The sequence below is a fragment of the Onychostoma macrolepis genome, chromosome 14, assembly GCF_012432095.1.
Source record: "Onychostoma macrolepis isolate SWU-2019 chromosome 14, ASM1243209v1, whole genome shotgun sequence".
In the NCBI taxonomy this organism is placed as follows: domain Eukaryota; kingdom Metazoa; phylum Chordata; class Actinopteri; order Cypriniformes; family Cyprinidae; genus Onychostoma; species Onychostoma macrolepis.
This window is the reverse complement of record NC_081168.1, coordinates 19,060,422-19,086,869: the sequence shown is the minus strand read 5'-3', so window position 1 is coordinate 19,086,869 and position 26,448 is coordinate 19,060,422. Positions and strand designations below refer to the sequence as shown.

The following is a 26,448-nucleotide window of genomic DNA, read 5'->3' as shown; positions in this document are numbered from 1 at the left end:
ACTGCTCTGCACAATTTGCATGTCTCCCTTATCTGACACACTCATTTGAGTTCATGGAGCTCTTTCCTAATGAGCTGATGATCTGAATCAGGTGTGTAAATCAGGGAGACATGCAAAATGTGCAGAGCTGTGGGTCCCCAGGAACAAGTTTGCATCACTGTAAATACACTTTTGGAATATTTATTTTCAAACATGTATAAAACAACAATAAAACAATGACTTAATAAAGATTCAGGGCTCTCAATAAATTAAATTAATCTCAATCTCTCACGCTTCTCTCTTCACAACAAACAATGTGAGAAACAGTTGCCCTCAGAACCGTCAAAGCAGGACAAACAAGCTCAAGTGTCTGATTAAAGAGAGAGGATAAGACTGTTTTATTTTAGAAAGTGAGTCATTGTAATTTTGGCATTTTAATAATATTTAATAATATTTGTCAATTATATCCAGTATAACACATTAGAGCATGGCGCTAGCTACACCAAGGTCATGGGTTTCGATTCAGTGCACAAACCGATGAAATCACTTTGGATAAAACTGTCCACCACATGCACAAATGTAAATATATAATACCAGTTGCTGTTGAAGGAGATTTTTGAACCTTATGAGGCAGATAAGATAAGACAAAACAATGTTGGGAAACACTGTTCTTTTAAGAAGGTGAATTTAGAGGCACTATTTATGTATTTGGTTTTGCCATGCTGACAGTTTAATAGTTAGAAGCACACTGTCAGCACACCAAAACCATTTCTGAAAACAGTTTCTTCAGTCTGTAACCTCTTCTGCTTTTACGTACCGCAGCTGAAAACCTAAAAATGGCTCAATGCAATCTCCCCACACTACCATATAGTTAATAAAATTGTTGTGTGTTGAAATTGGTGGTGTGAACAGTATATATTTGCCATGCTTCAGCGAGGGAATGAAATGGTAAAAAAAACAAAAAACTATAATCTTTATAACTTCTGCCTTGAGGGCATCTAATCCTGTTTCCGTTTCTATGTGTTATCAAATCTTAGTTTCTACATTGTACCACGTGTTATTTTTTCCACAAATGGCTCATAGACCTCTCTGCTGCTGCCTTGTAATGTCCTTGTTTAAAATAGCTGTGCAGTTCATCAGTAGGGAGGACGCAGCATAGAGCGGGCCCAGCGGGGGTGACCCTGCCACTCTAACCCCTACAACACAATTTACACCCCCGTGCTCTCACATCAGGGATAATGACATGCACCACGCCGCATGGGCCTGCTGCTATTATTCAAGAGACAGAGAGGGTGACAGACAGATAGACAGACTGCATCAGTAGTGGTTGCCAACACAAACGGCCCCAGGCTACACTTTAAGACTTTAATCATAAAGAGAAATATTTCTCCAGCCCAAAGGGCCCCATTTATAATTCAGAGGGAAACAGTGAGGCACTAATGTTGTTCCCCAGCGTCAGGCTGAGTGCAAGAGGAGGACAAACAGTGAGGGCCCGGTCGCATTAAACATTCAACTGCTGTCAAACTCAGATTGAGGTTTTTATTGAGGGATGTAGTCAATGAAACATGAGGAGAAATTTAAACTCATCAACTAAAGAATGACTTGGGCTTCATCTGAAGAAAAGTATCAGTCAGGATCTTAACAGTAGGATCAACATTCACATTCAAGCAAACACAATGGCTCTGTTTTAAAACCTAGTTGGCTAACTTACTGTCTACTGCCTACATAGGCAGCTGCCTTCTAACTGAAATGGAACTTCTTAAATGACTGATTTGGAACAATCAATTATAACACATACAAACGTGAGACTCGACTCATGTTGTATTACGTTAGCATGTTGCTAAGCTAACAGCACAATATTTGAATGTGCCTAAAATATACAGCACACACAAATATTGGGTAAAATAATCATCTTTTCCTAGAATTTATTTAGATTTAACTTTTTATCAGTACTTTTCAGTATAAAGCATACAAGCATAAATATAGTCAACATTTATCCTGCTTTCTCCACCATTTTGACTAACTATGCAAAGTTCATTGCAATACATTGCAAGTGATATAATGCAATTTACAGCTTGTCCAAAATGAGATAACAAAGAAAAAAAAAGATTGCTTCCTACCTTTTAGAAAAGGCTTGCATCTGGGTACACTATCGTTTACAATTTCTGAAACAAATTAATAATTTTATTAAGCAAAGACAGATTATATTGATCAAAAATATCATAATGTTACAAAAAGATTTCTATTTCAAACAAATGCAGATAGTCTGAACTTTCTATTCATCAAAAATCCTGAAAAATCACGGTTTCTACAAAAATACATTAATAATGTTAAGAAATGTTTTTTGAGCAGCAAATCAGCATATTAGAATGATTTCTAAAGGATCATGTGACATTGAAGACTGGCGTACTGATGCTGAAAATTCAGATTTGCCATCACAGGAATAAATTACATTTTAAAATATATTAACATAGAAAATTGTTGATTTAAATTTTCAAAATATTTAATATTATGAGTCTTTTTATTGTATTTTTGATCAAATAAATGCAGCCTTGGTGAGACTTCTACCTTTATATTTTACTATCCAAATACTTCTTTTTAGTATCCAGGCAATAGGATGCACTAAATGTAAATGAGGTACTCTAAACACAAACACACAGCCTGTCTTATGTTCTCCGTGGTGTCCTACAGCGTCAGTTCTCCACATCTGTAGTTAAATTATGTATTTGTTAATGATGTGTGAAATTCAAACCAGTTTCCCCCGCTCGAAGTTCAGCCCCCTACATGCGGCCTTTCTCTCAGCTCTTTCTCTCAGACACATGCACAACACATATTCACCCTCCCCTCACGTTCCCTGGAGGCCTGCACCACCTCTCTCTCCCATTTCCACAGGGCATTTTTCCAAGAAATAAGGTTAATTAGCTTTTTTTTTTTTTGGTCTCAGTCTCTCTCTCTCTCTCTCACTCTCTATGCTGTGGTTGGATGCAGGCAGCGCCATGACTGTGTGTATCAGAGAGTCACTGACATTGTTGTCGATCAGCAGGTGGTCAAGCTTATTATAACCAGCTCAAATCACACCCATGTCTGGTGAAATTGGTCCAGACCTGCATCATTCAGCAGCGGGCCAAAGGCAAGTCTTTATTCCATCCCATCAGACATTGACTCAAAGCAAGTCGATGGAGTTATCCATCGATAAAATCCAGATGCGGTAACAAAACAGCAGACGATGTCTACCTCATGTTGTTTTGTTTGCTGTTCTGGCTGTAAGTATAGATTCATCGATCAATATGATTCGAATTTCATGCTGAAAAATCAAAAGAAAAAGAAGGAACATCAAAAGCTGCCTGTGTTTGCTCTCTGATATTAATGTAACAGTAAACCTAAGCTATTATGACTGTACAGTACATGATTAGTTTTCACAACAGCACCCTGTTAGAATCATTCACCATGGCTTTTGGCCAGTAGTTTAATCTACAGTCTAAATAACAAGGCAGCAATGCATTAAGAGTGAACATGGGGGATTTTCTGGACACAGATCCATGAAAATTTAATTCTAAAGACAGATCTGGGCACACTTGACCGGTCTCGCATGCAGTCTTTAATTTGTGGGGGAAGTTCAGTGTGTATGTTGTACAGTGTAGAAGAAATTTAAAGGAACAGTGCATCCAAAAATGAAAATTCGGTCATTGCTTTCTTACTCAACCTCACTGAAGAGCAATCTTACATGGCTTTTCTCCTTACATAAAGCCAAAAATGAAAGTGAATGATAATCTTCAGATTCACAAATGATATAAAAGCACACTACCATTTAAAAGTTTGGGATCTGTACGATTTTTATTGTTTTGAAAGAAATCTCTTTTACGCAACAAAGTTGCATTTATTTGATCAAAGTGAAAACAGTAACATTGTGAAATATTATAATTCACATTAACTGATTTTGAATATATTTTAAAATGTATCATCACCTTTAAAATGTTATTACTTTTTCAACCGTTACTCCAGTCTAAAGTATCACATGATCCTTCAAAAATCCTTGGATTGATTGTTGTCCAATACAGGAGAAATCGTAATATGCTGCTCAAGAAACATTTCCTATTGTTTAATCTTGCAAACAGTTGCTTAGTATTTTTCTAGAAATTGTGATAGAATGCTTAAACAGCATTTATTTAAAAAAAAAAAAAAGTTTTAACATTTTTAACTTATCAATTTAATGAAACCTTGCTGAAAAAAGTAAATTGATTAAATATGTATATATATATATATATATACAGAAATTACAATTTGTGTAATAAATCTTATATTTGGCATATATCGTTGACATCAAACCTAGTGTAACCTTGTGTCTACACATTATTTTGTTTTTGTATATATGTAGAGAATTAAGATGTTTCTCTAAAATCTGTTGTATGTGTATGTGTCCCCATTCGCTTTTATTTTATAAAAAAAGAACAGCATGATCATCTCATATAAAGAAAGTCATATACGTTGGTGATTAAATGAAAACAGAATTTTCGTTTTTTTGGGTGATCTAACCCTTTAATCTGTCCCATACAATGTTGTTGCACGCTGTTTGCTCACCGAAGCAATCTAGCATTCCGAATAGATGTAAAACATTTCTGAGAACAGATACGTTAAGGCAGCTGTAATCTTCTTTTACGGGTTGATCCTTTAAGGTGCTGAACTCAGCAAAAGGGCTCTAATCTCACAGACAGTTTAACTGTGCAATACAACACAGTGAACAATCAGGTCCTGTGATAACTGCAGATTTCATGCAGACATGCTTCCACACAGGATTTACACACAATCATTTCATTTTGGTTTAACTTCAAAACAAGCATTGATTTTGTGTTTTGGAAATGATTGGATGTTCTTTAGCCCGAGACTGGCTCAGCAGACTCCGACTGACCTACTTTTCCATGAACCAGCCTCTCTCTTATGTTTCAGACAGCTGTGCTATGCTGAAACCTCAATGAGATCTTGAATGTTTGTGAGGGCTTGTTTTTCCTCCCAATCTTTGCTGACCTGCTGTCACCTTCCACTGCATAGTGCCATTTAACGTCTTGATATGGTGCATCATCTTGATCTCATTCGCATTTTGCCTTTGTGAAGGCAAAGAAAATCGATGTGTAAATCAATATAAGCCAAGTGTGACTATATTTAGACATTGTTCTGGTGATGTTGTTAGTATGCTCTGAACAGTAGGATTTAACACACCAACTGTGTTCAGAATGGAATAGTAGCATACTGCAGAGAGCTTACTTTTTGTTGAAAATTGCATGTGAAACAAGTATGTATTGTATAATGCTAAACATTTCAATATGCTACATTGTAAAAAATATTTATATGTTTGGAAATTTACAAGATTTCACATCTAATTCAATTCTTTCTTCTTTTTTTTACTCTTTGTGAAATGTAACAATTTTTGAGTGAAAAACCTTTCCAAACCAATTCTTAGTTAAAATTGACACACATTGTCACATTTTTAATTCAGCAAGTGACCTGCATTTGCCATCTTTGATTATTTTGATTCTATAATCAAATATATGTATGTGTATATATATTTAAATTTGTTGCCGTTAAATTAGTTCAAACAACAATATTAAAAAAATCATGGTTGATGTTAAAAAAAACATACTGTGTACATTATACATACTGCTGAATTGGTAAGGGTAGTATGCTAATATGCCATTCCAAACATTATATTTTTGGTATTTCCCATGATGCCTTTGTGATGGGGAAGCCATGATCATACATGCTCAAGAGCTGCTGGGATTAGACAGGTTGGCACGGTAACCCACTTTATGGCGTGTGAGTAATGAGAGCGGCTGCAAATTACAGCATGAGAGAGATCGGTTCTTTCCCAGAAGCACTCTGGGTATATGAGACCCAGACCTTTGACCTTGCTGTTACAGACATGGGTGCCCGCAGGATTTATTGACTGCACTCTGTAATGCATTGCCCACTTTATTTGTCATAGGCAGCTAAGCATAAAGACATTCAAAATAGATGACTAACCTGTAGGACATCAGACGTGAAATCTGATTCCCTCTGAATTAGGGCTGCACGATACATCGTTTCAGCATCGATATCGCGATGTGCGCATCCACGATAGTCACATTGCAGGATGTGCGATGTTTAGTAGGCCTATACTTACGTTATATTTATACTGATCATTTTCGCGACAGGCTCATGTCGTGTCACGCCGCAACAGCTAGAGGCTGTCTGCACTGGACGCGACAAAGCAACCGTTGCAAATCATGTGAACTTTGTGTCAGTATGTCATAAATAGAACGCGGCATCAGTTTAATTTCGGGGATTTGTCAGAATTCCTGAGGAATATAAAGCACTGTTTATTTCATTTTTATCATTTTCTATTATATTTATCTATGTTTGTAATTTGCTTATTGTCTATGCTGATTTATTCGCTTACAAAATCACCCCAATCATTGATAATTTTTTTTCTAAATAGAGCTGTTCAAGTCATCTGGTGATTTTTTTTTTTTTTCATATCGCAATATATAATCGCAGAAAAAAAAAATATATCGCAATATGAGTTTTTTTTTCAATATCGTGCAGCCCTACTCTGAATCTCACAAAACCAACAACATGTCTGCATCATGTTTCACCCCTAAAGAAAGAAATAAGAAATTATATTTTGTTCAAAGCGATGAAGCCTGCTTTAGGAGAATTCATTTGTTTTATTTTGTAAAATTATTTTCCTTACAGATTCTCGTTATGAATGCATCCAGACATTTTTGTGGTTGATTCCTATTAGATTTTAAGTTGGAAAAAAACTAATATAAATTATTTTTTAAATTAAATTATTTTAACATAAATTAATTTAAATTGAATTAACATAAATTAAGTATAAGTAAGTATTAAATTAAATGCTGTAAAACTATTATTCACTTCACAGTAATGAGAATTAGTTATTTATGGTGTTTTTACAGAATCATGGTATTAAGAATTTGCCATGAAAAAATCCCTATTTATTCCTATATGCCGCCCTAAAATAGGCATCTTTTTTTCCCTTCTTTTTTCACCCCTACTGTTCTTCTGAGTCACTGAAGTAAGTTAAATAGGGATATCAAATTGCGAAATACCCTTTTCCTGGATATTTCCTTGTCAAACAGTAACACACAAGGGAACACTGGACTACAGGGGCTTGAAATTGTTTTTATAAAATCACTCTCTCTTTCTGAGTCAACAGATGCTTTGATTATAGGACACCCCCCACTCTTGCTCTATGTTTTCTTCCTCTGTTTCCCTTTCCTTCTCTGCTGCCCCATTTATCCTTGAGTGTAAGATGAGGAATAACATGTCTGTAATTGAGCAAACTCATTAAAACATTGTCATCAGTTTTCTCCCTGTCTCAGACTGCAGTGTGCTAATGTGTTTATAATGAGAAAAGGCCTGCGTTATTGCCAAGCAGAGGGTCTACAGTCAGGTGCACCTCAACGATTAATGAAACTTTGCTGCATCCAAGTGCTACTTCTTTATCATCACCTTATGTGACATCCAACTCTTTTCAGGAAGCTTTCCTGAGTCTGCTCACTGTTGAGAAACAAAGGACAGAAAGATAATCAGTAAATGAATGTGTTGTGTGGTCATGGCTGTAATGACTTTATTCTCTAACTCACCCTCCCACGAGAAGCAGGGGGTTTCATAGTCTTGTTCTGTGCACACAAAGATAAGAAATAAAGTGTCCAGATCAATGGGCTTAGACATTAAAAATCTGCTTTATTCTGGCAAGGGAATTACAGATCTGTATGCCGGCTATTGGACAATGCAGCAATCATTTAGTAACATGCCTGTAAAATAACAGGACCCCCATGTCCAAATCCTCCCAATTATTGTCCTTCAGAACAGCAAGATTCTCCTGATGTCTCGTTCTTCAATGCCTGTTCACCATACTAGACTTTAAAGTCATTAATTACTCACCCTCATGTCGTTTCAAACCTGTTATTTTTTGATGAAATCCAAGAGCTTTCTGACCCTGCATAGACACCAACACAACTGACACATTCAAGGCCCAGAAAGGTAGTAAGGACATCAGTAAAATAGTCCATGTGACATCTGTGGCTCAACCGTAATGTTACGAAGCTAAGAGAATACTTTGTGCGCAAAGAAAACAAAAATAACAACTTCATTCAACAATTTCTTCTTTCCTGTGTCAGTCTTCGATGCACGTTCGAAGCTCTCGGATTTCATCAAAAATATCTTCATTTGTGTCCCGAATATGAACGAAGGTCTTACGGGTTTGGAACGACATGAGGGTTCATTTTTGGGTGAACTGTCCCTTTAAGAGAAAACACATTTATGCAGTTAATACAATAACAAGGCAACTGTCCAATACAGGAGAAATAAATTGTAATGTATAACATTTTATAATAGTCTATCTATCACAAAGAAAAGAATTGTATATAATTGTATAATAAATAATAATGTTTATATAATGTCTAGATATTCTGTATGTTTATAATTTTTATAATAATATTAAAAAATAATAATAAAATTTAATTTGATAATAATTTGTTTATAAATGTGGTATGTGTATTTTTAAATAAATGTATGTATTGTGTATAATGTATTAAAATATTTTACAAATATAACAAATATTTTAATAATCATTCCCTATAATACAATATGATAAAAATGAAATTTCAAAAATTTAATTTAATTTTAGAAATACACAGAATTAAACATTATTGATTTTATATTAAAATCTAAAAATTACATTGTCTCTCATAGTATGGGAAAACAACAAGCATCACAATGTACAGTAGGAAAGAATGGGCTGCTGTGAACAAATCATCTTGTTCCTCAGCTATTTGTGACCATATTACAGGATTGTAATTCAGCATTCAGTAGCCATGTTCAAAAATAGCCTACATTTTCTCTGTCTCTTCCCCACTGTGCCATTGACCGGCATAAGATGCTGTAAACCACGCGTTCAGGCTGTTTAACATACGCGGCAAAGTCTTTCAGTCAAATGTTGCACTAATGGAAGGGGTCTCCATGGTAACCACTTCCTCCCGTTTTCAATTCAGCAAGCAATAAATCCATTGAGGGTGTGTGGGTTCTCAACAAAAAAAAAAAAATTGAAGCAGGCTTTCCTACTTGTTACATCTCAACCCCCTCGTCTTTCATAAGCGGATTTCACTAAAGACGCAACTTCTACGAAAGCAAGACTGTAGATTTCTACTGTAAGCAGAACAATGCAGAATAATCAAGCAATGTGATCTGCTGTTTTGAGCTCACCACCCTTCAAACAAATGCATCTTTTTGAGGAAGATAAAAGAAGATTTCTTAAAGGTAGGAAACCCTCCTACAGATGCAATTAGTCTAGAATCTAGAGGTTCAGAAACATTTGGATGAATATAATCAATCACAACATTTGTGGTGTTTTGATCCCTATTGCTCATTTTGTATCGTATGCCTGGATTAGATGAAAGACTGCTTCTCTTTCTCTGTGTACCAGCGTTATTAATCAGTCTTTCTAGACTGATTTATTAGATGTCTTGTGCAAATCCTGTCATATGTAAATTGTGTGGCAGTTTCTGTCCTCAGTGGTGAATCCCATGGTTTTAGTGTTGAACGTGAAGGATGTTGTTTATTTCTGTGTCAGATGATAATGAATGGAAGGAAAATCATAGTCGGAGGAGGGGAGCGTCGGCTCTCTCTGGAGGGGCGGAGAATTCGGAGCTATTCATGCTGCGGGAATGGCAGCTCTTGCTCTCTTTATCTGTTTTAAGTGCACCGAGCATTTTTTTTTTCAGCCTTCTGGTTTGATCCAGGGATCCAATGAAAAGATTTTGAGGGAATTAGTTTGTGTGTTTGTATGCACAAAAACTTCAGTTCTTTTCCTAAGTCTCTTTTAACCTATTTTCTCACAAATGTGGGGCACTAGAACACCTTTCATCCGATTGGTATTGACAGCTAAGAGAGGCAGATTTTAAGCATGCGCATGCTTTTAACATATATGCATGCAGATGGAGGACTAATTGCTGTTTTCCTGCAAATCACATGTTGTTTGACAAACAAATGCATTTATGGAATTCGGCTGTGATTACTAGATTAAATAAAGCTTATTATTTATTGCGTTCTGGTATTGCAGAACACAATGGCCCTGTCTGAATATTTCATAACACATTCCCATCACTATCTTGTTATAAGAATAGTCTGGAGCAGACATGAAAATAACTGTCCTATGAGTTAATATTCTTCTGGCATCATGCATTATTCCAATGTAAAATTAAAGAAACAGTTCACTGAAAAATCAATTACTCACCTTAACACCTTTCCAAACCTGTATGACTTTCTTTCTTCTTCGTATGATGTTTAGTAGGATGTTCATGCTGTCAGGGGCCATACAATAGCTTTGTGAAGAAGAAAAAAAGATGTTATAGAAATGGATAATCTTTTCTTTCATTGCAGCTTTCAGATGTCATTGGCATTCATGTCAAGTCAAGGCATTTTTATTTGTACAGTTTTTTTTCACATATGGCATATCAGAATATGCACATAAGGTCTGATGTCAGTGATATCAGACATTGTTTTTCATTTGTAATGTCTTGTAACCAATTGCAACAGACCAAATGTGAACACATGCATATTATGAGTGTTGTTCTCTGAATGTAGGCACACAGCATGCAATATCCTACCAGACTTATAATTACCAGCCGCTGGAATGTGGGTTTGGTTGTATACATAAACTTATTACACAGCTGTCTTACCTAATTCTGATTGAGCAAGCATTCTGTGGTTAAATATTTGGTCACACTTTATTTGAAAGTCCAATTCTCGCTATTAACAAACCATTAACTACGACTTTTGCCTCAATACACTCCTAAATTGCTGCTTATTAAGTTAGTGAAGTAGTTGTAGTTAAGTTTCGGTATTAGGTAGGGATGTAGAATACAGAAATGGAATATTTGCTTCATGAGTACTGATGAACAGCCAATATGTTAATAACAGACATGCTAATAAGCAACTAGTTAATAGTGAGAATTGGTCCCATACTAAAGTGTTACCCAATATTTTTTGTGATGCTAAACTGTATAATTGACCCATTACCTACCTAGTTTAATCTTTTCTATTACTCCACAGTCTCTTTCTTGATATATGTAAGGGATAATCAACGGCTAGCTGTGCATTAAACGATTTGAATGCACGACGTGGAGGCGAAGAACCGCCCGACGCGCAGCGTTTAACGTTAATGCACAGCTAGCCGTTGATTATCCCGTTTATGCCATGGTCATTTCCCAGCATTCACATATTAAAGATGTTAATAATATTTGCGCTGCAATATTTGACCGGAACGATAAAAATGACGGTTATTTTCGTCTGTATTACTATTCAACTCTAACTGTATGTTACTATGGTTACCGATGTTTCTAGGAAGCGCATTAATATAGAACGTGATTAAACTGACCTGGAACTACCTGTGCGGTTCAACGAATTTAATCAACACCTGCCAGCCAATCAGAATCGAGTATTCAGACAGACCACGGCATAACAAAATAATTTACACTCAAATCAATATTTCATCTCCATTTATGTGTTTAGTAAGTAGCTGTGTAATAAGTGCCATAATGTACAGTCATTAACCTCCAAATAAACCTCTTCAGAGAGATACAAGATCAACTTGATGTAATTTATTTTACGATAATGACCAGCTGACCATACATTATCCTTTAAAAAGAGTGTTAAGTCTTGTATACATAATAAAGGCTCTCTTGTGTTGTGTTTCAGCTGACATCATCTCTACTGTGGAGTTCAACTCTACTGGAGAGCTCTTGGCCACAGGAGACAAGGAGGAAGAGTTGTGGTTTTCCAAAGGGAGCAAGAGGTAAGATAAAACCATGAAATCTTTTATATGCAGTCATTCCTGTAAACAAGAGTGCCACACAGCAAGACAGCAGGTCAATAAAATCAGTGCTTTTCTTACTGTGTGAGCAAAAACCACAGAGCCGCACCCTGTAACACAACTTCCTGTTGCCTTTAACAGGGTTTCAATAGACACAATAGTAACACAGGTGAGGTCTCTATGAACCTCAGGTGCACATGCTCAGACGTGAAGCTTTTTTTCTTTTCTTCAGGTGTTTGGTCAGTAAACAGGGAACAGCGAGCACAGTTTTTGGGGAAGTTTAGAAGTTAGCTACACTACAAGCTAGTAACATTAATAGCTAGCTACACTAAAGTAAATTAAAGGGATAGTTCACCAAACAAATTGATCTCAGTTAGGGTGATAGCATCTTAACTTGAACAGAAAACTAAATGTTCACGTTTAAAACTATTGTGTTACACTAAATGTAGCTAGATTTAGACAATTAGACAAATATGAAACTAGACCACACCTAATAGATTTAAAAACATACAGTAGCATTTAAATTCATCCTAAATTAGTATGGTTACTGATGTAGCTATGTGAATCACATTTAGAAAACAATGCCAGTAACAGATGATCAGAAAGTGTTTTGAACCCACCAGAAATATTCAGCTTTAAGAGGCCTAAAATGGTATTTAGAGTTTCAAATCGGTGAATCTTTTTACATAAACAGGTCAAAAGGAACCAGAGTCACTAAAATTAACTGGACTTTCCAGCATACTATAGAGAGAGCAATTTAGTAAAGCTGTGAGCAATACAACGTTTTGGTGTTTGGTCACGCTACACTGCTTCTCGTTGGGAAAAAGTAGCTTGTAATTGGAAAACTGTCACTGCTGAACTACTGTAACATTACAAATTTGAGGTAGTTACACCACTTATGCAGGATTTTTGTTCAATTCATTTTATTCTTCCACTAAAATAGATCCTATGCTGTCAGCCAATACAGTCACATACTGTATGACTATGCCGCCTTCTGCGCAATACCCTAAACGCTGCTACTTCACACACACACGGGTAGATTCTTACAGCCCCCTCTGGAGAGGGACTCCTTCTCCGTTTACTTTAATTCAACTGCATGAGTGGTTTACACAATTATTGATTTTGATGGTTCCCAACGTGAAAACTTCCTTATTTCCAGTCTGCCATTGATTGCGAATGCATTAATGTAATAGTCCAACTGTGACCAGGAAACCTACAATTAGCTGTTAACAGAATCAGCAGCACATTATGGGATATTCACAGGCAGAAAGCTCTGCAGATTTGCATTGATCTCAGTGCTCATTATTTACCAAGTTCTACACATCCTCTATCCCTTGTGTGTTCATTTATTATATATTTTTGACTAATTTGATTATGCCTTCCATTACCAATAAGAATGTAGTTATTTTGCCACAGATCTCCCCTCACATATAGTAGCCGTCCTATACAAGCATAACACAACATATGCTAGTAATGAGCTGCACAGCTCAACTTAGATGATGGCATTTCTCTCCTTTCGCCCACAGAGCAAGAACCAGCCTCACAGACGTGGGGAGTATAATGTTTACAGCACGTTTCAGAGTCACGAGCCGGAGTTTGACTACCTGAAGAGTTTAGAGATTGAGGAGAAGATCAATAAGATACGCTGGCTGCCTCAGCAGAATGCTGCCTACTTCCTGCTCTCCACCAATGGTGAGTCCACGTTTGAGATCTCTGTTGCAGGCAAAGTTTACTCATCTTCACATTGCTCCAAACGTGTATGACTGACTTTCTTCTGGGGAGCACAAAAGAAGATATTTTGAAAGCCAGTTCGGTCCAAGCTAAATCAGAATAACAAATGCGTTAGACCGCAATCTTGGATCTCATTCTTAATGTGAGCTATTATTAATATGTGATAGCTGCTGTCATTTTAACAAAAGATTGTTGGAACAGTCAAGCCTTCCAATGACATCATACATCTCCCCACGTTCAGATGGTATGACTACGGTTTACATTCTCTGTTGGTGCTGGATCTTTTCCAGCCGTGTGCCAGATTGTGTCCCACAGACTGCAAAATTTCCCACTGCCCACCTTCTTATTCGCTTCTTTCTCTCAATTTTTCTTTTTATCATGCTTTGCTTCCTTCCAAATGGTATACTGAAGCTGCTCTGTGTGTAATGGTTTATTTTCAGATAAAACTGTGAAACTGTGGAAGATCAGTGAGAGGGATAAGAGACCGGAGGGATATAACCTAAAGGATGAAGATGGAAGATTCAGAGACCCGGCCACCATCACCTCGTTACGGGTTAGCATGCTAGTCTTAACACCACCTGCAAATACACAATAAAGATTTTAATATGGATACTCAATATTTATTATATCTGTTCACTAAATAGTTCAGAATATGATTCTGACAGCGAACAAAAGAAAATAAAGACATTATATTTTGCATAAAGGAAATGAAGCCTATATCTAAGAGCATTAATAACGTTTGCTTTGCGACATTATTTTCATGACAATTAAATACCATAATTCTCATTATCATTAAATTCTCATTAGGGTAGTATCATTTTTTTATTTAAATCAACACAAATGAAACTTTGTACAACAAAAATAAATACATTACCATTCAACTAATTCGTTCATTTATTTACTTTGCATTACAGTAATGAGAAAAAAAAGAGACTGTCCTTAATTGTCCTGAAAATTGTCACAATACAGGAAATATGAATAGCGTTTAAACCAGGCTTCATTTTCTTTAAGCATAATCTAATTTCTTCTGATTTTACATGTTCTTCAAAGGTTTTGTCTACATTTTCAGTGGTTTAGCTGACAGTAATGCATGCTGAAATATGTAGTTAGCTTTTGGAGAAGCTGGTTTTTGAAGAAGCTGCAATGGCAGACAGTTGAACAGTTACACTTCATCCTCCACTGAAGTACATCTATTTCAGTCTCGTACCTGGAAGTCAGAGGTTTATTATAAATCTGCTGGTGTGTGTTCTCATTAATGCTTTGAGAAGTTGCTGCTGTTCGCTCACATTCTCACATGAAAATCTCATTCTCTGTGTTCAACACCAATGCTGACAAATGATGAGCTGTCAGCGGCCAAAAGGCATTCATTCATAATCAAACAGCAAGGACAAAGACAGACGATAATGTGCAGTGAAGGGGCTCACAATCATTCCTCCCTCTGCTCTCCTTCTCACTCGTTCTCCACTCATCCCTCCAAATTGAATACAGATACAAAGAGGGCGCGACTCCGAGTACCCATTAATGTTTGGTGCGGTGTCTGTTTTCTGCTCCATGGCCTAATGGATTAAAGCACTCCACTCCTCCACCATTGTCTGTCCGGGCAGAAGATTAGCCTGACACCGGGGTGATGGCACGGAGCAGGCGGCAATCCCATTTGGACCGTGAAATGTATGTGCGGTGGAGATGCAGAGACGGGTTTATCGTGGAGCTCCGGTAGTGAGGGAGGAGGGGAGAGATGAGACACACGTCATGTGTTCTGGCAGTCTCTAGTGCCAGCACTGTGATCTTACTCTTGTCTCAGTTTGCAATTTTACCCCTAAGGTTTGCAATGGTCTAGTTTCTGCAGTCCATGAGCTGACGTGATACAAGATGTGACCGGTGTGCCATTTAAAGCCAGCGGATACCTGACCTTTTATAACAATACAGCAAATCAAAATGGATTCTTGTGATATTTGACCTACTAATGCTGTGTGTGCCATAAAAACTGAAAGCAAGGTGTTGGCCAATCCCCCATCCCCCTGCTCCTCTCAGTGGTAGATAATAAATGCGTTTTCTTATCTATTCCATGGTCTTTTGCTCTCTGCTTTCCTCCTGTGTGATCTGTTGGCTCTTTGAACTAATGTGGGACTGCTGAGTTTGGCACAGAAGGTTATTTTGCCTCAAGAGACATTAGAAACAGAGGGACCTCCTTAGATTACAACAGTTATTCTATATGTAAAGAGAAGGACAGATTCCTGTAGCCGGACATCTGAGTACACTCTTAAAAATAAAGGCTCTTTATTGGCACTGATGGTTCCATGAAGAATCTTTAACATTAATGGAAACTTTCCAGTGCATATTCTTTATAGTGCAAAGGGATTTTTTATATTATTAAAATGTTCTTCACGCTAGGAAAAAAATATTTTGAGAATTGTTAACTAGAAGGTCCTTAGGGAACCCAAAAATTGTTCTTCTGTAGAATCACAGTGAAAACTAACTTTATTTTTAAAAGTGTATCAACAATGTTTCCATCTAAAAACATTACTGACAAATAACTGACAGTTAATGCTGTTTTAAAGCAATGGTTTTCAACCAGGGGGCTAGGGTCCAGTATTTGGCCTCTGCAAACTTCTTATTATTAATATAATTCATATTATGATATTAAAACAATCTAACATAACTAAATTGATGAAAAAAGTAACTAATGCAAAAATGAATTCATATGTCTTTATTCACTCAATAACTATTGAAGTACATACAGTTCTTGAAACTTCTGGAATCACAAATAAATAGAGTTCAATATATACAAAGTGTTATAGATTAACTTGTTACTAGATGCCTTATCTTTTAAACTGTTGATGACAACGTCAAATCCATTGACTAGTTCTTCCTAAAAGCCATACATTGTACCCATGAAAATATCAGATGCTTATGAAAGCATCAGATGGTCAGTGAATAAACTGTGGGTGGTCCATGGGTGTGCCATCTTATGCTGAGACTAATAAAAGGATGACATATAAATCTGTCAGCATGATACACAAACAGAACATGAAATTCTAATGTGTGCACTTGAGCATGCACAGCTAAACCAAAACAACCTAATATACATATTCAACTTTAAAAGCTCACTGTAGTCATCCTCATTTCAGCTCAGTTACAGCAGTGGTTTAAAAGCCTAAAGGGTAATTTTAGAGCTAAGGACTGATTTGAATGCCTCTCACATAAGGCAGAGGTGCCTCTGTGATGTGGTAATGAGTGACTCTCTTTTTGGAACGACATGCGCTGCCTCTAAACATCAGCATCAGTTAAACAGGCCGCATCTGCATACTGCAATTAAGACCTGCGTGTGGGGCATTGGTGCTGTTCTGGGCACCAGCTCACAGCAGGAAGTGTAGTTCAGTGGACTTTTATAAAATGTGTCCCGCTGGATGGTCCCAGCCCACAAAATGCCAAACGCACATCGAGCGCCATCATAATGGTCATTAGCCCCAATTAGATGTGAGGTGCCAAATATAGAACTCTAAAAAAAGGTTAATCGTGCATTTTTAATCAGTTCTACCAATTATTAAAGACCCCATGATATGGTTTGAGGAGCTCAGTTTTCCGCACTGTGTTAATTAATGTATGCAGTCAATAGCCTTTAGCTTGCATTACAGCCCAGAATATCATACTTGATGGCTGAAAAGCGATAATACTTTTAAAATGAATAAAAAATTGAATATAAAAACAAGCAATTCTGTCTCTCTGTTCTGAACGACAACAGGGTCCCTAGTGTATGGAATTATATCTCTGCCACAATTCTGAGCACGAAAGATCATATTTTGAGCGCGCAAAAGTGCATTTTGCACGCGCACAAACTGAGTTTTGTGGAGAAAATGTTCATCTCGCAAAGAAGAAAGTACTGTGAGTACTGTAAAGTACTTCCTCTTCCGCTGTCATCAGTAATGCAGGGAATGTTGTGATTGGTTGTCAAGGCAGCCAATCAGAATTTAGCAGCCTCATCTCTGATTGGCTGGAATTATGGCATACTGTAACACTGGGTTGTGTTGAGCAAGCGAGCCATCGGCGTTTAGAGAGCACTGAGGGTGGGCATCAGGGGAGCAAGTTAGTGAAACGTTGCACACGCAAAAGAGAAGGTCTGCACACATCCAAAAACCTATTTTAAATGCAAAATTGATTTCGCGCACAAAATACTTTCTTCTTTGTGAGACGAACATTTTCTCCACAAAACTCTGTTCGTGCGCGTGCAAAATGCACTTTTGCATGCTCAAAATGCACTTTTGCATGCTCAAAATATGATCTTTAGCGCTCAGAATTGTGGCAGAGATATAACCCCATACTAGTGGCAATATGACTAACAATCTTTGGATAAAGGACGACTGTGTTGTGGCTGTTGTAATTGTTACAGCAGATTCTGACATTTTTTTCCTCTCGTCTTCTCTCAGGTGCCAGTGCTGCGGCCCATGGACCTCATGGTTGAGGCCACACCTCGGAGAGTGTTTTCCAATGCGCACACATACCACATTAACTCCATCTCTGTCAACAGCGACTATGAAACATTTATGTCCACTGATGACTTGAGGATCAACCTGTGGAACCTGGAGATCACAAACAGAAGCTTCAGTATCCTTTCATGACATTAAATTTTACAATAAGTTGTTTTTGTAACAGAAAGGTTACCTTCTGTAGTGGGCCCATCAATTTTCCCCATTAATTGTGCTACTACTAAACCTACAAGTTGATGAGTTTTCCTGAGCTGCTTTTTCAGACATTGTAGACATTAAGCCAGCAAACATGGAGGAGCTGACGGAGGTGATAACAGCAGCAGAGTTTCACCCTCACCAGTGCAACACCTTCGTCTACAGTAGCAGTAAAGGCTCCATACGGCTGTGTGACATGAGGGCATCAGCACTCTGTGACAACCACTCAAAATGTAAGTCAATGCAAGCCAGTGTTGCCAGATTGAAAATGCCCAAGCATTGTACCAGAAGCTCAAAATTATCGTATTTGGAAGAAAATTATCGTACACGAGTCAAATGTACAGAATAGCCTATTATTTATCTAGAGCAACAACTTTTTGACATGACCTGAAAATTACCATAATGGATAAATAACTAGGAGTACCTTACGCCGTGTCTACTCCACACGCGCGAGTGGCACAACAAAATACTATAAATAATTACATGCAAGTTACCCTAAGACAAACCCTAACCATATAGTAAGTACATGTACTTAATTAATATTACTCAGTACTTAAATGTGTAATTACACTGTAACAAGGACACCTTAAAATAAAGTGTAACCTTTCTTTCTTATTGGTCGTTTTAGCCTGACTGATAATCTGCTGAAATGCAGCAGAAAGAAACAAAGGCTGATTGCTTAGAAAAGTAATAGCACAGCATTCTCACCAAACTGTAGGATTTCAGTTATTATTCATGTCTCTAGCAGAAATAGTGCAGGATGAGTTATTATGCATCAACATTTAATATTTAGGATTAGGGATTTGAACAAAGCCCCAATAGGTAATAGTAATGCTTGCCTTAGCAAACACCACTAATAAAGCTTCTTTAAAATTGTCAACATATTGTAGACCTTTTTTAAATGAGTCCTTCCTGCATTCTTCCAAACTTCATTATAACATTACAAATGCAAGGGCCAGTACAGCTCCAGAAACACTGTTGTCTCCAGAGAGCACAGCCACTACACACGCCATGACAGGGATTAGCCTCTCTTCCACCTAGGGCGAGGGCGTTGGAGGTGAGGATTATGCTAATTTTTAATATGATTGCGTCTCCTTGAGCTTAACTGGCTAATTTCATTTGGGGATTGGACACAATGCAGACTGATGAACCTGTACTGGTGGTATATAGTGGCATCTCCTTTGGCTGCACATGGCTGAACTGATAACCACAAATTGACAGATTTCCATTTCTTAAGGCATAAGCGCTCTGGTCTCCAGTTTATGGCGGGACGCTTCCATCTGCATTTGATGATCAGATTGAATGCATTGACATTTAAGCTTGGCATAAAAATCAATGCTCAAGGGCAGATAGCTGTGCCTATAGTTTTCACACCGCTGAAAGAATTTGGTCATTCCCTTCGTTTTATCGACGTGCTCACTGGTCCATGTGTTCACATACTGTTGAATAGATATTTACATACTGCTGCTGAATTTTAAAAGGCCAGATTTGCCGGAGGGGGTAACAACTGTGAGGGCTTCGGTTTTAGCCGCCTTGGTTTGTATCTCCAGCACCACACTGACCTAAATTATACACACATCTGTCAATTTTTTCCTTGGTACATGATCTCACAGCAGGCGGATGTGCCAGTCTGCCTCAGGAAAGACCTCCTCGGTGTCTTCTCTATCGCAGAGTGTGTGAGTGTGTGTTGCTCCTTCAATCCACACTAATAAATCTTCCAGGCATCCTAGAGAATATTCTTAAAAATCAATCTGCGGTGTCAGGCGGGGGAGGCTAACCAAACCCAGCAGGGCTCCAAGCAGCAGCGGAGTGCAGACGGAGGGCCGTAGCCCCTCATATTTCTCCCCAGAGGACTCATTAGCCCCATCTGAATGACACCCAGCATGACTGCAGGTGGACAGGCTCACAATGTGACATGGCTCATGACAAACACCTGCAGTCCACCAGTGCTCAAATTTCTCTGCGAGCATTGATCTGTTTCGTCCCCCTCTGCCTGTGTTTTTTCATCCGCTGTGTAGACGCCTGCAGACACATCACAGGATAATCCGCAACTGAGTCAACAAAACAGTGAGAGGATAATCGATAGTAGATGATAAATATCTGTTTCTCTGCTCTGACAGGTGTATTATTTCCCTGGCGAGCCAGGCAGATTTATGACGTGTTGGGAAGCAAACAGTGAAAGTGATTCAGGAAAACTTTCTTTGGAAAGCCAACATTGATGGGCTATTCAATGAGGACGAAACGTGTTATCCTTATTTTAATGTTTCTGTACTTAATTTCGTATGATTTTCTCCTAGTTTTCGAGGAGCCAGAAGACCCAAGCAATCGCTCCTTTTTCTCTGAAATCATCTCCTCCATCTCTGACGTAAAGTTCAGCCACAGTGGACGGTACCTGATGACACGTGACTACCTGACAGTGAAGGTCTGGGATCTCAACATGGAGAGCAAACCACTGGAAACCTATCAGGTATGACATTTAATTGCAAATTATCTGCATTTAACAATGTATTAAAGACTAATCCCTGGATTTTAAGGGCTTCGTTATATTATATTTGGCTCTTTTGAAAGACTTGTAGCACACATACACATTTATAAATTCATAATCTGTGTCTTTCAGGAATCAGACCAAAAATATTGCACTATACAAATGTAATAGAATGCTCTCTAGAATGAGAACATCCCATTCCCTGAATCATAAACATCACCTACCTCATCAATAATGGTTGATATCTTGTGCTGATATCTCTGGTTTCTCAAATAGTCATACTTTACTTCATCCCACCAATGGGCTAGAAAATATGACAACACAGGAAATGTTCATCAAATGATTTGTGGGGTATTTAGCAGTCACACACTGTCTAAAAAGAGAGGAATTATTAGAGATGTCAAAACCAGTGTTTACTAAATTAACAATCAAAATTGTCACCATTTCATCCACCAGGTACACGATTACCTAAGAAGTAAGCTGTGCTCGCTGTATGAGAATGATTGCATCTTCGACAAATTTGAATGTGTTTGGAATGGATCAGACAGGTCAGTGTTTTACACTTTGTATTAAATATTTATTTTAATAAACGTACTGGTCCAATTGTGAATAATAAATCAATGCACAATTATTCAAAATCAAAATAATGCTTTAATAATGAATATTGTTGATGTTTTGCTTCGTTCTGTTTCCAGTGTGATCATGACTGGTTCTTACAACAACTTCTTCCGAATGTTCGACCGTAATACGAAGCGTGATGTGACTCTGGAGGCCTCCCGGGAGAACAGCAAGCCTCGGGCGATCCTGAAACCGCGGAAGGTGTGTGTGGGCGGAAAGCGTCGCAAAGATGAAATCAGTGTGGACAGCCTGGACTTTAGCAAGAAAATTCTCCACACTGCCTGGCATCCTTCTGAGAACATCATCGCTGTGGCAGCCACCAATAACCTTTACATATTCCAAGATAAGGTCAACTAGCACAACTGTACCACCTCCTCACGTACCTGAAAAGAGAGAGAAAGAGGTACAAAATGCAGCAGCTCAGCAGGAGTTTGCAAGGTGTCTTTTGTGATGAGAAACAGGAAGTTACCTATAATGTAGGGAGAAGTATGGACAGATGCTGGCCATGTGCAAGGATGCTGCCAGACTTTCACAAACAAGTAGCATCCTGCCCTGCACAATCATTCTTCCTCTATTAAGTATCTGCATTTCCCCTTCCGTGAACTTGTTTATTTATCGTATTTATTCATTTCTCTGCTGGAAGGAAATGCCTGACTCTTTAAATCTGGACAAATGTGCATTTTCACTGCAATGAAAAAAGACAGGCTTTCGCTGACATCCTGGCATCGGAAACAAAGGGGTGCCTTTTAAAAAAAACAAAAACCAATGGATTTCCATTCCCTTTGAAACACAATGCTCTTCAACTTCCTCCGAAATGTCTGACTGATTTGTAATAGACTAAGAATGTGATCTGCGCTGATTGTAATGTTGAAACAAACAATCTGTGGATGGAATCACAGTCCCTTGCGACCTGATTATTCCTCTTGAAAGGAGCTCTGAAGTAAAAGTCAATCCCACTGGTCATGTTTTGTCATTTCATGTTGTCCTCTTATTTTGATGTAACCATTAATAAGCTGTGGTGCCTTCTTTTCGTATGTGGGTACTTGGGTGGCAGACGGGGTGGAGGGTGGGAGGGTTTTCGGAAGGGTGGTATTTGGGTTGTGAAGTGTGAATGTTTTTACAAGAAATGTGAAAAATAGCTTTGTGTAAGAAGGGAAAAGAATTGCAGCAACATGGATTTTCAGTACACAGAATTGAAGTACTTGAATTTTGCATTATACTCTCCACTATCTCAGTATGCTCATAACTTTACAGTATACCCTGATTTTTATTTATTTTTTAATTCGTCAGTGCCGTGCTGGGTGAAAAGTATTATTGCATGTACATGTCATCTATAATGAGCCAATGAAGAAAATATCTGTTCTGTACCATCAAATTAACCTGTAACAATCAGACGTCATCTTTTTCCATTGATTCCGCTGCATTTGTCTGAGACTGTTAAAACGTCATCGTTCAGTTACGTCACTTTGGCCTGAGGATGACAGAAATACCGGTATCATGATGTAGCCTATACATGAAGGTTAAATGATATCAGGGAATTTTATTATGTTATTATGTACAAATGAACAAGTAATGTTCTCTTCTGAAGAAAAAAAACAAAACACTTCAGATGCAAACTTCTTAATGAAACAAAGTTTTATAGCTCAGAATGTATCTACATGCAATTATTTGCCATGCAGTCTTTATGCTTAATGGAATTCGTTGAAAATAAAAAGAAACGAAAAAGAAGTTGAAATCAAATTGATCTGTTTCATGCTCTCTTTTCACTACACGTAAATTAAACAATGGCGCCCTCTTGTGACAATTCAAGAGACAGACATCCTGTTTCAATTAAAGTCAAAGAATTAAAATGCTGTAATTTCCTCACCCACATGTTGTTCCAAACCTATAATGATTTTCTTTCCTCTGGAGAGCAGAAAATTAGATATTTGGCAGAATATTAGGGACTGACATCTTTAAACCACTTCAATTCACTGAAATGTTCGAAATACAGATAAAACACCTGCAAAAAATAAATAAAAAGGAAAATCCTTCAAATTAATACAGTACATTGTGCCCTATTTTTATGGATTGTGTAGCATAGTATTTTGGCTGGTAAATATTGAAAGAATAATGATAACTTTCATTAATAATAACATTAACAAATATAAATTATTATATTATTCATAATATATTCGTTATTTGCATATGAATAATTAAAAATGTAATTACACTTCTTTGCAAGGGATTATGGCTAGCCATACAAGTCTCAATATAATTTTAAGGGTTTAAGTCAAAAGCCTAATTACTTGTTTTAAATTATTAGAATTCTCTGAATTCTATCTAATTAAAATTTCAGTATAATGATAGTTTTGCTATAGCTGTTGGATAAAAAGTGGACACTAATTCACACAAGAATTAGTGGATTAAATTCAGTTCAAGAGAAAAATAGCCTATAGGCCTACATTCGCATATGCTCACAGTGTGACAACATGCCCCATTAATGGAACAACAACCTTTTAACTGTGTTTTTCCTGGCTGGCGATGTTAAATAATTTTTGTGGCTTGAAGGAGTTTATACTTAAATTCAAATGTAGCCTACAACAAACCTACCATGAGGAAAAACTCAAGTAAAACCATTCCGTTCTTCTCTCCTATTTTGATATACATATATGATATAGGGTTTAAATATGGCAAACATTATAAAAGGTGCAAATAACTCCATATAAAGTGTTACCATAACATTAAATGTGACAAAGTAGGCTAACATCTTCATTATTTCAGCTCAAGGAAAACTTATTTCCTACTGAGGTAAAATCTGTCATAAAAATTCATTCACATTCCTACTCCTTCATATTTCCATTTGCAATCATCAAGCCTTTGTCTTCGGCAGGAAATAAAAAAATCCATCATTTCCAGTGACAATAGAAGCAATAAGTTTAACTCAGTGTGTAGCAGTCAGTGCTTATTACCCGAAATCATTTTAATTGGCCTCGGGAGGATCGCGGCAGGCGAAATTAAACGCTGTCAGTCAGCTGGGGACGGCACCTGTCAATCAAAACGTCCGTTATAAAGTCGCTCCGCTTTCGCGCTTCTAGTCAAAAGCGGGAAGAGCGCGCGGGGACTGATCAATTCCACAAGCGCGCGGAGTTTATTCGCGTATAGACGCAGTTTTGAGAGAGAGAATTTTGTTCTCTCTGCACATACTGCCAGCTTTATTTCCATTTACCAATCCATCACAGCGGAAATGGATAAATTACCTGCGATGAACATCAGCGCCGGGAACAGTTCCGTGGATAGACGCTCATTTCTGGAGAGAAGTGGATATCAGCACCTGGATCACGGAGATCTGAGGGTTTTGATTCCAGTGGTGCTGGGAGTCATCTGTGTCCTGGGTTTCACCGGGAATGTAACGGCTATGGGAGTCCTGATCACCATCGCGCGTAAAAGCAAGCTGTCCTTGATCAACGCACTCATCCTCAACCTCATGCTAGCTGATGGTCTGGTCCTGGCATTTGCGGTTCCCTTCAAAGCCACTGCTTATTCCCGTGCCAGCTGGACCCTGGGATTGTTTGTCTGCAAGACCTGTGACTGGTTTTTGCACTCATGTATGGCTGCAAAGAGCTTTACCGTGGCCATTATGGCCAAAGCTTGCTACAGGTATGTGAGTAACCCCACCAAGCAGGTAAGCATCCGTTTGAAGACTATCCTGGTAGTCCTACTCTTTACTTGGCTCTTGGCGTGTGTGGTCCCCATTCCCCAGTGGCTTTTTTCCACCCTGCAAAGAGAAGCAAGTGGAATGATTTGTGTTCAAGCAGTGCCAGTCGATGCCCATGATTTCATGTCGGTGTATGCCAAGGTGTACCCTCTCCTGGCCTACTGCACGCCTTTGAGTTTCGCCCTACTTTATTTTTGGAAGGCATATGGACGATGCCAGCGCAGGTCCAGTAAGACCCAGAACCTACGGACACAGATCCGATCCCGCAAACTCACTCTGATGCTGTTCAGCCTGACAGTGGCCATGGCCACCATGTGGCTCCCACAATGGGTGTCCTGGGTTTGGATGCGGCATGCCCTAGAGACCGATGGTGCCTTCCCTCCGGTCCTCTTCACTCTCTCCGCCCAGCTCCTCATGTTTTCCATTTCTCTAGTCAACCCTCTCATCGTTCTCGCCCTCTCCGAGGAGTTCAGGGAAGGCTACATTGGCTTGTGGCGAAGGCTCACCCTCCGCAAACAACCACCGAAACAACACAAGCCAGGACCACACACCCCGACTGCCCCAAAGTCACCCACCCCAAGACCCGAACGGTCAGCCCACCTCCCTCCACACCAGCCTGGGCAAACAGAGGAGCAAAAGCCTGAGAAGCAACCGGACCAGAGTGGAGGATTGCTGGAGAGCCCAACCAACAAGGATGGAATAGTACTGCAAGATGTAGAGCAGTTCTGGCAAGAGAGGGAGACTGGCTCCCAGTCACATGAAAATGATCCTGTGCCCTGGGAACATCAGGATCCCAAGTAAGGAAAACAGTAAGAAAGCGAGAATCCCTGTTCTTTTACATTTTGTCAACAAAAAAAGAATGAAAAAACACACAACAGATCAGACCTCACCTGAACTTGGCTCCCTCATTGTGACTAATCATAAATGATGAGTTATGGTTTTAACTTATTTGATTCTGTGTTTGTGTTTAACTGTTCTGAACAAGATAAAAGCGATAAAAGTGGCTTGATATGATCTCTTGAGTATTTTGAAATGACTATTATTTGTATTGTATTATGTTGTTAAAAAATGATGTATTATATATTAAAATGGGTAGCAATATCACTAAAGAAACCAGTGTGTGGTGAAGTCTTGTGCGCACAGGTCCACAAAGACAATAAAAATGCAGAAAAGCTGTGGATAGCTCTCTCCTGCCTATGGTATTGTTAAAAATAGATGTTGAAATCTTACTTTTATTGATAACTTTTTATTATCAGTGTGTTTACACATTAAGATGGAAATGAAAATGTCTACAGAATGAGTATGCTATAAAGAAAGTATTTAGGGAATGAAATTGTGTAAAATAAATTTATATATATTACCTATTAAGGAGTTGTGTTGTTTTTGTGGT

The 26,448-nt window shown here is 38.1% G+C and overlaps 2 protein-coding genes across 2 annotated transcripts in view; both read left to right on the top strand.

Moving 5' to 3' along the window:
* The window catches only part of ppp2r2ba (protein phosphatase 2, regulatory subunit B, beta a), a 28,747-nt gene extending 5,575 nt beyond the window's left edge, over positions 1–23,172 (top strand). Inside the window, 9 exon segments of the mRNA XM_058797761.1 lie at positions 11,734–11,790; positions 11,793–11,830; positions 13,375–13,540; positions 14,020–14,132; positions 18,004–18,181; positions 18,327–18,491; positions 20,556–20,725; positions 21,200–21,291; positions 21,439–23,172. Of these exon segments, the coding sequence (XP_058653744.1) occupies positions 11,734–11,790; positions 11,793–11,830; positions 13,375–13,540; positions 14,020–14,132; positions 18,004–18,181; positions 18,327–18,491; positions 20,556–20,725; positions 21,200–21,291; positions 21,439–21,718 (1,259 nt within the window). The 3' untranslated portion in view covers positions 21,719–23,172.
* A 1,186-nt stretch (positions 23,173–24,358) lies between these two features.
* gpr151 (G protein-coupled receptor 151) lies at positions 24,359–26,378 on the top strand. Its single transcript, XM_058797762.1, has one exon. The coding sequence runs from the start codon at positions 24,588–24,590 to the stop codon at positions 25,857–25,859; it is 1,272 nt and encodes a 423-aa protein (XP_058653745.1). The 5' UTR covers positions 24,359–24,587; the 3' UTR covers positions 25,860–26,378.
* The last annotated feature ends 70 nt before the right edge of the window (positions 26,379–26,448 follow it).

What these genes read in the sequence shown, in the direction of transcription:
- gpr151 (XM_058797762.1), top strand. Translation starts at nt 24,588, where the DNA reads ATGGATAAATTACCTGCGATGAACATCAGCGCCGGGAACAGTTCCGTG.